General features: G+C 46.0%; 1 protein-coding gene across 1 annotated transcript in view; it reads right to left on the bottom strand.

Moving 5' to 3' along the window:
* ctnnd2a (catenin (cadherin-associated protein), delta 2a) overlaps positions 1-12,784 on the bottom strand; it is a gene marked incomplete at both ends in the record, with an annotated part of 290,413 nt that overhangs the window by 156,928 nt on the left and 120,701 nt on the right. The window contains 3 exons of the mRNA XM_080020137.1: positions 2,650-2,832; positions 11,110-11,242; positions 12,402-12,516. Of these exons, the coding sequence (XP_079876263.1) occupies positions 2,650-2,832; positions 11,110-11,242; positions 12,402-12,516 (431 nt within the window). The remainder of the gene's footprint in view (positions 1-2,649; positions 2,833-11,109; positions 11,243-12,401; positions 12,517-12,784) is intronic.

The raw sequence follows: 12,784 nt of genomic DNA, 5'->3' as shown, positions 1-12,784 counted from the left end.
ATTATATATTTTCCTTTTGTTTTTCTATTTATAGCTAAGCTTTATGTGTTTATTTATAGTTAAGCTTTTAACGGACTGCTTACTGTCTGTACAGCAATGCGCCAATCCTTACAATGACTAATTCCTTGTAGATGAAAACGTACGCCGCCGAATTCTGGTTCTTAAACAGATATGGATGTGTCGGGCAGAAGATAACCGCTTCTGTTGAGGACATTCAAATGATGATCCTGGGTTGACATCATAATAATAAAACAATATATTAAGACATTGAAACCTCTGATGAGCCCTATTGCACACATCAATGGCTGCAATTAAACAGAACACGGCCTAATCTAAAGTAAATTCACTCTGGCAGCTGAATTGAAACAAATGTGCGGTTGGTATTCCTCCGCCCGTCTATCGGAGCGGCAGATAACACGCTGAGCAAATAATAGATAACAGTGCGTACACTTCTATAGTCCGGTTATTTAATCAATTCCTCTCACAAACACAATCCGATCATTGTATGTAATGTAAATCGGTTTGAGGACAGCAAACAAAGCGTCGAAGCAACAAACAAAGCTACCATAATAGTGGGCAAAGATGACACCGCCGGCTCTGAAACCTGCTTCAAAAGCTGCCGAGCTCCGAGCCGCGAGGCAGTTCACAGCAGCCGCTCATCTACGGTGGAATATTTACCCCAACCCTTCCGACCTAAATGGTAATGATAGCTATTAAGACTGGGCTTGCTAATGACAGTGCCGGAGCTTCAAATGTGGTGTGACTTGCGTCTTGCTTTGGCTGTTTTAATCTATGTATGTGTGCGTCGAAGTGGTGTGATAAGAGGCATTACAGCGGGGTTCCGAGGATGTAAAAAAAATAAAATTCATAATAACCAGAGTTAAAACCGCATCCAGATCCGCTTGTTTGGAGGGCATTTTGGTGTGTTGGTGTGCGTGTAGATATTCCCAACATCTTCACAAAAAGTGAAAAGAAAGAGCATAAAAGCAATTCCATGCACCGATTTTGTAACCCGCTTATCCTGATCAGGGTCGCAGTGGCAACAGGGCCAACGGAGAAGCCCAGACGTCCCTTTCCCTATCAACTTCCTCTAACCTTTCCTGGGGATTCCTTGGCGTTCCCAGGCCAGATGAGAGATATACATATCTCCAGCGTGTCCTGGGTCTGCCCCGGGGTCTCCTCCCAGTTGGACTGGCCTGGCCTGGGACACCCCCAAATGGAGGCCTCAACTGATTCCTCTCCATATGGAGGAGCAGTGGCTGTACTCCGAGGTCCTCAGAGTATGGAGCTCCTTACCCTCACGGAGAGTGCGCCCCGCCACCCTACGGAGAAATCCCTCACGATCACTACCCATAGCTCATGACCATAGATGAGGGTGGGAACCAAGACACACCCAAATTGAGAGCTTCGCCTTGTGGCTCAGCTCCCTCTTCACCACCACAGTCCGGTACAGTGCTCGCATTACGGCAGCCGCTGCACCAAACCGCTGATAAATCCCTTTTATTCTCACCCATGACCGAGAGATACCTGAACTCCTCCACGTGGGCCAGTTGCTCCCCCCTCATCTGTTTTTTTCCATGAGAGAACCATGGCATCAGATTTGGAGGTGTTGATCCTCATCCCGACCGTATCACACTCGGCTGCAAACCGCTCAAGTACGCTTGGAAGATCACACTGCGATGGCGTCAAAAGGACATGATCATCTGCAAAATGCAGCGATGCCACCCTTTTGTCACCTGACTGGACACTCTCCAGAACACAGCTACGCCTTGATATCCTGTCCATGAAAACTACAAACAGTAGAGGAGATGAGGCGCAACCTTGTTGAAGTGCGACGCCCCCCTCAAGCAAGCTTGATTTAATGCCAAGAATAAAGACACAGCTCTTGCTTTGAGTGTTTAAGGACCGAATAGCTTGCAGATGCAGCCCCGGCACCCCAGGTTCGCCCCCAGAGAGGTGACATTCCATGAACCAAAAGCCAGTTTCCATATTTCCAGAACGTCTGGAACCACACCACTGGTTTTCTTTGCCAGTGGGGCATTCCACCACACCCACTCCTACCATGCACCTTGCGGGTGGTGAGCCCACATGATGATCCCGTATAGTCCTTACTGGCTGGGCCTGCCCGGGTTACATGGGCTGCCTGGCCACTCGTCTGGCTCTCCTGTGAACGCCACTCCCAGGCCTGGCTCCTGGAGTGGGTGATGGTGACCCTGTTCCAGGCAGGCTAAACTTGGTCTTCATGTTCACCATGTGCTAGTGGTGTTGGGATCATGTTTGTTGGGATTTTCACCCCCGAGCTGTTCGCTTTGGGAGACCCAACCCGGGAACATGAAGCTCCTGAAAACATAGCTCCGGGGGATCACCGAAACTCACAAGACTTTCCGTCACGACCACAATTCAGGAAGGGCAATTCCAAAAGCAATTTCAATGTGTTCTTTTTTTCTTTTTTTCTAGGCAGAAAATGCTCAAGCAGGTCAAACACCTTGTTTGATGTTGACCAAGCTTAACAGTCTGTACCACGTTGCAGTTTATAAGAAGCAAGTAACTTCTTCCTTAGGTTCCACAAACTGTGGTCCATATTACAGATTCAGATTGTAAAAAAATCAATACAAATAAAAATATATATCACAATTAGTGGTGACTTACCGGTGTTGTTGCGGTAGGGCCCCGTGTCGGGCCCCTGGCCCTGACTCAGGCTCCTCATGGGCCCCTTGTTGTGGTAGACACGCTCCTCATAGATGGGGTCTATGTGGTGCTCCGGGGACCCCAAGGGCCGAAGGGGCTCCTGGCTGTGCTGGCTGTGCTGGCTGCTGTAGGAGCCGCGAGAGCCTGGAATTGAGTTTGGGGGAGGATGGGGGGTATGGAAGTAATAGAGATAGATGGAAGAGGAGGCAGAGGAGGAGAGGAGGATTGGATGTGGGTTGTATGATGAATGAAGGGAGGGGGAGGGGGGGGATGCATTGAACAAGAGATTGTCGTCAAGTTTCACAATTTGCAGTGTGTCTTTCCACACGTCCCTCCTCGGCACATAAACACACACGCGCACACACACACAAAACTCATATTCAAAAGAATTAACACATTTTGGGGAGTCCAGCGCCTTGCTCAACGGCACTGTAGCAGAGACGGTGGGAAGTGGAAATGAGGATTGGACCTTTTTTCACCTTTCCTTCTCTTCGCTAATCACGACATCCAGGCAGTTAGCCGCAACATTAAATAAGAAAAAAAAACTACAGGCAAACAGAGATAGTTGCTATTTGATATGGAAATTGAGTCCCAATTCTGAAAGTGTATACACAGCAGGTCTATTGTTCCGCTTGTTGTTTTATTATTCATATTCAATAAAAACTGCTTCATAGAGATTGACAGAGTGCCAAGTGACAGACAAGGGACTGTTCACAGAAAGAGAGGAGGAAGTAGAGGACAGATATAGCCAGTCAACCCATAGCCAGAGACAGTATATAAAAAAAAAGGGAAGAGACAGAGAAAGAGATAGATGGACAGACAGAATGGAAGGCCAAAGAGAGGTAAATGAAGGGAGATGGAACGAGAGATGGATGAGGAGGAGGAGGAGGAGGAGCGAGACAGAGACATAGAAACAAAAAATCAGAAAGGAAAATAAGCCAGAATGCAAAAAATGTTGTGCGTGAGAGGAAGAGTGACAAAAAGAGAAAGAGAGTGAAAGAGAGAGAGAGAGAGGGTGGAAGGAGATAGAGAGGGAGAGAAAGAGCTATTGTGTCTGCCGTATTTCATTTTTTAATCTTGGCGGAGCACATTGCCGGTCGTCAGCTCGAAAGTAATAAGATGCAGAGTCCCCCTCCGCCCCACGCCCGTACTGGCAGGGATCCCACCGACATGGGGCAAGGAAGACGTTGACAGCAGGGATTTGCTCCTTACACAGCAGAACAAATGTAAAGTGTGGGCCCGCACGCAAAAGAGGGAGAGAGAGAGAGAGAGAGAGAAAGAGAGAGAGAAGACCACAAAAAGGCAGAGAAAGGTGGGACAGGCTAACGCAAAAAGATGAAAGCCAGAAGGACAAAGACAGTGACCGACAAAAAGAGAGAAAAAGAGAAAGATGGAAAGGGAGTCACACGGTCACTTATACGCAGAATATATTTAGAGAATATCAATTGTTGGGGGATATAGACCGCCGTGCTTCAAACGTGAGCCTCGGCAAGCCAGCAATGCGCACCTTGTTGATGTTGTCAGTGCAGACCCTACAGTTGGACCTTCCCATCGACCATGGCATCACACCCTAAACACCCGACGATGCCATTGCACCCTGTACCATCCACCATGTTATTACACCCTGTACTATTCACCACATTACTACAGCCTGTACCATTAACCATGGTACCACACCCTAAACTATCGATCATAGTACCATGCCCTGTACCATCTACCATGGTACCATACCATGTACCATCCTCCATGGTACCATACCCTGTACCATCCACCATAGTACCATACCATGTACCATCCACTATGGTACCATACCCTATACCTTCCAGCATTGTACCATACCATGAACCATCCACCATGGTACCACAGCCTAAAGTATTCACCATGATACCATACCCTGTACCATCCACCATGATGCCCTGTACCATCCACCATGGTACCGTACCCTGTACCATCTACCGTGGTACTGTGCACTGAGGCATCCACCATAGTACCATGCTCTGTACCATCCACCATGGTACCATGCCCTGTACCATCCACCATGGTTCCCTGCGCTGTACCATCCACCATGGTACTGTGCCCTGAAACATCCACCATGGTGTCCTGTACCATCCACCATGGTACCATGCCCTTTACCATCCACCACAGTGCCGTGCCCTATACAATCCACCCTGATACCACAGCCTAAACAACCACCATGGTACGATCCACAATGGTACCATACCCTGTGCCATCCACCATGGGACCGTACCCTGAATCATCCACCATGAAACCATACCATGTACCATGGTACCCTGCCCTGTACCATCAACCATGGTACCACAGCTTGTACCATCCACCATAGTACCACATCCTAAACTATCCACCATGGTACGAAACCCTGTACCATCCACCATGGTCCCATGGCCTGTACCACCCACCATGATACCACAGCCTAAACTATCCACCATTGTACCATGCACTGTACCATCAGCCATGGTACCGTGCCCTGTACCATCCACCATGGTACCACAGCCTAAACTATCCACTCTGGTACCATACCCCGTAACATCCAGCACTGTACCATGCCCTGGACCATCCACCATGGTACCGTGCCCTGTACCATCCACCATGGTACCACAGCCTAAACTATCCATCATGGTACTGTACCCTGTGCCATCCACAATGATGTCTTGTACCATCCAACAAGGCACCATACCCTGTACCAATCACTATGGTACGATACTCTGTACCATCCACCATGGTACCATACCCTGTCCCATCCACCATGGTACTGTGCCCTGTAAAATCCACCATGGTACCACAGCCTAAACTATCCATCATGGTACCATATCCTGTACCATCCACCACGAAAACATACCATGTACCATGGTACCGTGCCCTGTGCCATCAACGATGGTGCCGTGCCCTTTACCATTCACCATGGTACCACAGCCTAAACTATCCACATAGTACCATACTCTGTACCATCCACCCTGGTACCATACCCTGTACCATCCACCATGAAATCATACCATACCTTTACCATGGTACCACAGCCTAAACTATCCACCATGTGCCCTTTACCATCCACCATGGTACCACAGCCTAAACTATCCACCATGGTATTCTGCCCTGTATCATCCACCATGGTACCATACCATGTACCATCCACCCTGGTAACTTGCCCGTTACCATCCACCATGGTACCACAGCCTTAACTATCCACCATGGTACCATACCCAGTACCATCCACACCAAAGCATGACAACAACAATAATGGTAGGAATGCATGTTGCATGCTGATACAAAGTTAATATTCAAACAAAGAGCACAGGGCATTTTCATTGTTGTTATCGTTGTTGTGGTGAGTTAATGTTTAAATTGGCTCCTCTAAATCACACTGCCAAAGCGTACTTGAAGGATTGAGGCGTGATTTGACTTCGCTAAGCTCGCCGGGCTCAGGATGTAGGCACGTAGGCCATGCAGCGAGCAATGCCCGTTCGGTTCATTATGCCTGTCACGAACGGAACAGCGGCGGAGAAGTGGGAGTTCTGAGGGTCTCCGTGTCTAAAAACGTTGATCACCTACGTTGGCAATCAACTCCAGTGAGGTTGCAACATAATGAGGCAAGCAGGAAAGGAAGGGCGGTGATAGAGAGAGTGGTGGAGAGAGAGAGAGAGAGAGAGAGAGAGCGAGAGAGAGAGAGAGAACTTGATGTCATTCCAATGAAGTGCCCATCGAAGTGAACTGAATTGAATTGTGTCACATTGGTAGACTGAGAAAGAGTCGGGTGAAGAGATTGAACGAGAGCAACGGAATAAGGAAGGGAGACATAAAAGGAGAGTGAACGTGTCTGAAGAGAGGAAAAGAGGGGCAAAGAGAGAGAGAGAGAGAGAGAGAGGGGAATGGTCGGAATTAGCATGTAGTGCCGTTAATTAGAGTACCGGACACACCCATTGATGCCTGACTCATCCTGGCCCTCCCTCCCTCTCACCCTGCCTCCCCATCCCTCATCTTTGAAGTCTTTGGGAGTCAACTTCATTTATTTATTTATCTATTCATGCATTCATTTAATTTTTTTATCTATGGCTGAGGGAGAGTCCTGCGCTTTTCGAAGCGCTGACCTCTTTCTATCAAAGACAGATGAGTTTAAGCTAAACAGATAGAATGCTCAGAAGGGAGGGGGCAAGGGAGACAGGGATAGGCTGAGTGAGAAAATGCGAAGGAGAAAAACTGCACCTTGTGATGTTTCATACAGACAGAAAAAATACAGTAGGGAAAAACAAAAATTCCCAGCGCTAAAACTTCAGTCCCCCAATGCAACCCTGTACAGTATGTGTAGAATTCATATATACACTCAATACTTCCTCCACCATTAATTACTTTCTTCACCCTATTCCACATGAGTATTTATCTAATTCTACGAAGAAGCCATCAGGGTTTGTTTTTTTTCTTTGCTTTGAAGTTAAGACTCAGCGGTGAAGATAATCCACACACTTCCCACATGCATATTTTCAAGCAAAATAAATCAAAACAGCCTTCCTGTTGTGGCATTTTTGAGCTGATGCTGTTCCCATTGCCCCTCTTCAAGAAGGCAATTTGGACTTGGCTTGTTCTATTGGATAGAATGTCACTTAATGCAAATCGAAAAGCTAACCTGAGCTGGGGTCTTGGGAATGTAAAGTCCTTGGCAGGCAAAATACCCAAGGCATTGTTTAAAAACGGCAGACCAGGCCAATGCACAAAGGTCAAACCCGTCATCAATATAGCTTCAAGTCTAAAAAAAAGCACAATGGAGTTAAAACCCTCCATGTGGTATGTGCAGTGTGATCTATCGTCGCTTGGCTGACAATAACACGGCTGGCTGTCATTATGGGACAAATCAAGTCAAGATGCGTTACGGCCATGATAAGAGAAAACCTTCTGCTACGACAGCCATCCAGGTCAATGTCCTGGCATTTTCAGTCAGTGTTCCCTGGTGTTTTAACTTCAGTCCTCCATGTTCCCGACAGACAGTTTAACAGGGGTGTTGATAATCACTGAGATTACTGGGAAAGCTTGAGACGGAGATTCCACCATTAAGGAACAACAGTCTCCATTATGCTCAGACGTTCAGCGTTCTATCCATCATGACCAGCTCCAGCTCCATCTCGTAGATGCCCTGAGGTTTCTCTCACCCTCTAGCACCCCTGGTTATCTCTTCACGATACACAAATTGACTGGTCTGGTTTCATCATCTTTGGGTTGGGGATCCCTATACCCAGACATGAGACCAAGTCCCCCTATCCAAGTTGCAAGGAAGTCCCAAGTGATTTTTTCTTGGGCAAGACATATGAAGTCACAGGTTATATCAAGTCAAGTGAGGTTGAATATTTAGTTAAGGTAAGTCGAGTCTCAAGTCAAGTCATTTTTTCCCCCCAGATACTGCAGTCTTACCCGCAGTAGCCGCTCTTTACTAAGAGAAAATACAAGGTATTAGTACCTGTCTAATAATGATATTATTGGCCAATCTATCTAACCCATTCAAAAAGTATGACAATGAATTGAATGTATATTATAATTATTGATATTCACTTAAATAAATGTAATCAGACAAACAACAAATCATTTTATAAAAGCTTAAATATTTCTTAATTTCTTCTCAATCAAAGAATATATTCCCTCCCCCTCACTTTTAAACTAGTGACTAGTGAAATACTGATAGCCAGACTACAAGATCAAACTTTGTTAGGCTAGGTCAGGGTTGTCCATCTGTCTGCCTATTTGCAGAATATCTCAAAAAGGTATGAACAGATTTGCACAAACTGATTTGATCGAATGAAAATTAATGAATGAAAAATTTGGAAGGAATGAATGAAAATTTAGAATGCAGAAGTGATGGCTCTTGGCACAGTTGCGGCCGCTGTGATGATCTGATCTGATCATACTGTGTGTGTGTGTGTGTGTGTGTGTGTGTGTGTGTGTGTGTGTGTGTGTGTGTGTAACCAGTGGGAGGGTAACGAGTGCTTCTCGTCCGACTGACAGGGTAGTCACCCAATCATGACAATGCCCTTTGTGCGCTCACCTACCGGGTAACGTTACACTGACATTGTAATGTGAACATTGACAATGTTAAACACTTTGATATTATACATTTATTATGAGGGCTGTGTAAGATGACATATATTTTAAGATGATATAAAAATTGTATAGTCTATTTATATTTTTGGAGCACGACCGATGGCACATTCATAGGTCTGACGCCGATCTCGATTATGGAGAGTCTGAGCCCACGGATTACCAATGTTTTGACTGATATTTTGTCAAAAAGTGCCGAAAATGTACATTTTAGTCAAGTTTCTATATTTGAGGGGATTAACTTATAACCAAACAACAAAATAAAAAGAAAAACACAAAGAACGTTTTGATAGAAACAAAAAGAAAAATATGCTAATATGCTAATATGCAAACATGGAGGAGCGTGGCACTTCTCGGACAATCACGGTGCAGGGAGCTTAATGCGGAAGAGAAAAAAAACCACTGTCCCTTGTTTACAACTTACAACTTTCTAAACACCAACTTGTGTTTGATAAGGAAATCTCGCACGATGGCAACATTCATGGATTACTCCAACATTTGGCCGTCTGCTTCCGAACCGCGACAATATAAGGTGAGGGGGACGAAGTACCTTTTTGTTTGCCTCTCGTGTTTCAGTGAATGAAAGTGAACGCAGCGTCTGAAGTCGAGCCAAGTCACGAGTCCTTAACTTCCAAGTCCAAGCCGAGTCTCAAGTCATTTATTTTCTCTCAAGTCAAGTTGCGAGTCATCGAAACAGCGACTCGAGTCGGCTCGAGTCCACAACCATTCTCCATTCAAAAGGCTGCCATCCATTTCCTCTCCTTCGGTGCCTGTTGCTGCATAGTCTCTGGCTGTGGATGATGACCAGCCCGACCTATGCAGACCTCAGCATTACCTTTTTTTAAGGAGAGAGCGATTAAGATCCTCCCCTCAGCAGCACTATGACTTCCTGCCGAGCACTACGACTCCCTCTTGGGTCCCGAGACTGCCTCCACGGAGGGATACCTTGCTTTGGGACCTATCCGGATGAAGGCGGTTTCTTCTGTGTGGCGCAGAACGACCGTAGCCTGTGTCCCTGTATTGACTACCATGATCTTGTTGAAAACCGTGACCCTCTTCAGTTAGTATCTCTGGTCTATGTCTACGTCAGGGGGACACAGTCTTCACTTAATGGATTTGCGCAATGAGAATGACTTGGGTGAGGTTGAGAGGAATTTGAGTGGAGGACCACAAAGTTGAAATGGCTGTCTCATGGGGCCACTGAAGAAGGACATTGAGTTAGTTGAGTTTATTATTGTGGGACAAAATGTGTTTATTGTGTGTGGCGTGCTTATTCATGTCAAGGGTTGGGGACACGAGTAGCCTTTCCAAGTAAACTTGTGCCACACAGCCTCAACGGGATGCCGACACGCGCACACACACACACACACACACACACACACACAGAAGTACATACTCATACACACACAATTCCCACCTATGGGCAATTTAGGGACTCCCATTAGCCTATCCAGCATGTCCACGCATATACAGAAAGCGTGCAAACTCAACGCAGACAGGGCGGAGAGGCGACAACGCGAAGGTTGCAAGGTCAGCGTGTGCCACCGCGCTGCCCGTTATTGAGCGCAACATAAGTGTTACCACATAATGAAGATTACTCGAGAAACGAATCGGGTTCTCTGCCTCCCTGGAAATGAGCTCCTCTTATTCAAGGGGACTGCGATGAAACACTCAACGCTCTCTCGGCAGGTCATTGAAATGGAAAGAAAGGAACGGAGAGGTCACAACGCACATATATTCATCTTGATGACAACAGGCTCGAGGAAGGTTAAGGATCTCCCTCTCGCTATCGTGACACATAGAGTAAAAAAACATTCCTCTTTCACATTTCTTTTTCTGTCACGTACTGTATCTCTATCTCTCCCTGGTAACTGAAGGAGAATAATTCTCCACTTTTTGAAGTGGCGAAAAAAAAAGCATGATATTATGCGCTTTTGGGATCGTGGTAAAAACAGATTATGCCCAATAAATTGTACATATTTTGGACCCACGCACATTTTAATATTGTATGCATCATTTCCTGTGCCTTGCCGTCATCGCTCCTCAAAATATAGAATAATGAGGTCGGAATCTTCCTGTCACAACCTCTTTTCCACACACGAATGGAACAGGATGTTACTGTAGCTCAGGTGCGGCTATCTTTATTTATATGTAGAAGTGTGTGTAAAAGAGTGTGTGTGTGTTTGTTAATGTGCGGGTACCTGAAAAAGAATGTTCGTGGGCTTCCAATGTGTGTGCCTCCATTCTCATTACCATTTATGGGTGGGTGGGCGTGGGCTTCCTGCCTCTGTGAACCGTTCGGTATGCACATGCGTGAGGTCCTACCTGCTAAGCTGCCGGGGCGCTGCAGCGTGGCCGTGGCGTAAAGCTCGTGGGATATTTTGTACTGGTCCGAGGCGTGGTGAGCTGCCAGGCGTTTGGGAGACAGTGTGGCATAGCTCCCTATGCCTGAACTCATCTGCAACGGCAAAGAGAGCAAAGACGTCAAGAGACTCTCTCTGTATTCAGCGGGTGGATCGAGCAGCAGGGTTTACTCAGGGGTTTATTTAGGCCTGCTAGTATGGGCGGAAATATGTGTCGCTAGAAACTTAATTTGAATCATTTCTATTTGAATTTGCGTTGTTTAACTTGAATAATTGCATTGAAAAACGGAATGTTCAAGTTTATTGGAATTCATTTCTAAAAGAATAAATTCAATTTGAAATTGTGCTTTTCTGAATCAGTTTGATGCGATTATTCAAGTTGAACAATACAAATTCAAACATAAATGATTCAAATTCAGTTTCCAGTGACAGGTCTCTACTGGTTTTTTTTTTCAAGGGGGAAATTCACCACGGCACGTCTCTATTAGCAGACCAAGGCACATTGGATTAAGTCTCCCTCTGCTGAACTGACAGGACGCTGGCCAAATTATTTTCCGCAAAGAAACATCAGCAACTGCAAAGTCGAGGGGAATGTTTAAAAATACATATTCCACTTCACTGACAATAGTCTGTCAGCTGCTACAAATGAAGGCTTACACAATAACAATGCAACACAGTGTCATGGAATTAGTTTAGAAATGCTTTTCACAGATCTTTCCGACCTGTCCAGTTGCCCGGTGAATTTATATCGAGATTGGAAGAGCATTCAAGCGTGTCACATTGCCTATTGAAGCTCTATCGGGAAGGGAGGCCTCGGTCTGCTCATCGCTGGAAGCTGCTTTAAAGCCATACGAAACATGGTTGTTTTAATACTCCATTATGTACCCCTCCATTATATATCCCAGTCAGCAGTGAAGTGACATCAAAATGTCACTGGGAAAAGAGCCACTTACAAAAAAAACGGTAACGGGATTCTAGGGTCAAGCCGTGCGACTGTATTTACAGGTCAGTGGCCACAATTAAGAATGTATGTCCGACGAGCCTCCAAACTCTTCATGTTATGATATTTAAATCTCCAATCACTTCATAGATATATAACGTTGTGCGACAGGAATACACAGGATATAAAGATTATAGTAGTAGGTGGCCACATATACAACAAGTCATAATGTGAATCAGTCTAAATGGATGTTTGCCCCCCCCAAAATCAACAATCGGAATAATAAATAACCGTCGGGGTACAACATCACGTACCTGGTGAAGGGGTGACGACGAAGCGCTGGACCCTCCCCCGACCGTCGAGTTGGGTGGAGAAGCCACTCGCAGAGGAGACCCGCCGCCCCCCGCTGTCGTGACGGCTACAGTGGTGCTGGAGGAGAAGAGGAAAGTGTTTCGATTTTTAGGTATTTTTAGGATACATAGCTAGGAATACCTATTGTTACCGGTAGGATTGTTGTTATTACACCATCAGATAAACGGCTCAGGCCTGGATCGGTTGGCAAGCCGACGGTAAACCTCAATAAAGTAGGGTGAAAAAAAAAAAAAAAAAGCCCAGTCCCAATTTGGCCGCGGGGGGGCCAGTACGATAAGCAGTAAACCTTGAAAAGCTCAGCCTCGCCAACCCCATTTGAGCTAGA

The sequence above is a fragment of the Zeus faber genome, assembly GCF_960531495.2.
Source record: "Zeus faber genome assembly, chromosome: 19".
NCBI lineage: Eukaryota > Metazoa > Chordata > Actinopteri > Zeiformes > Zeidae > Zeus > Zeus faber.
This window is presented reverse-complemented; position numbering and strand designations above follow the sequence as displayed.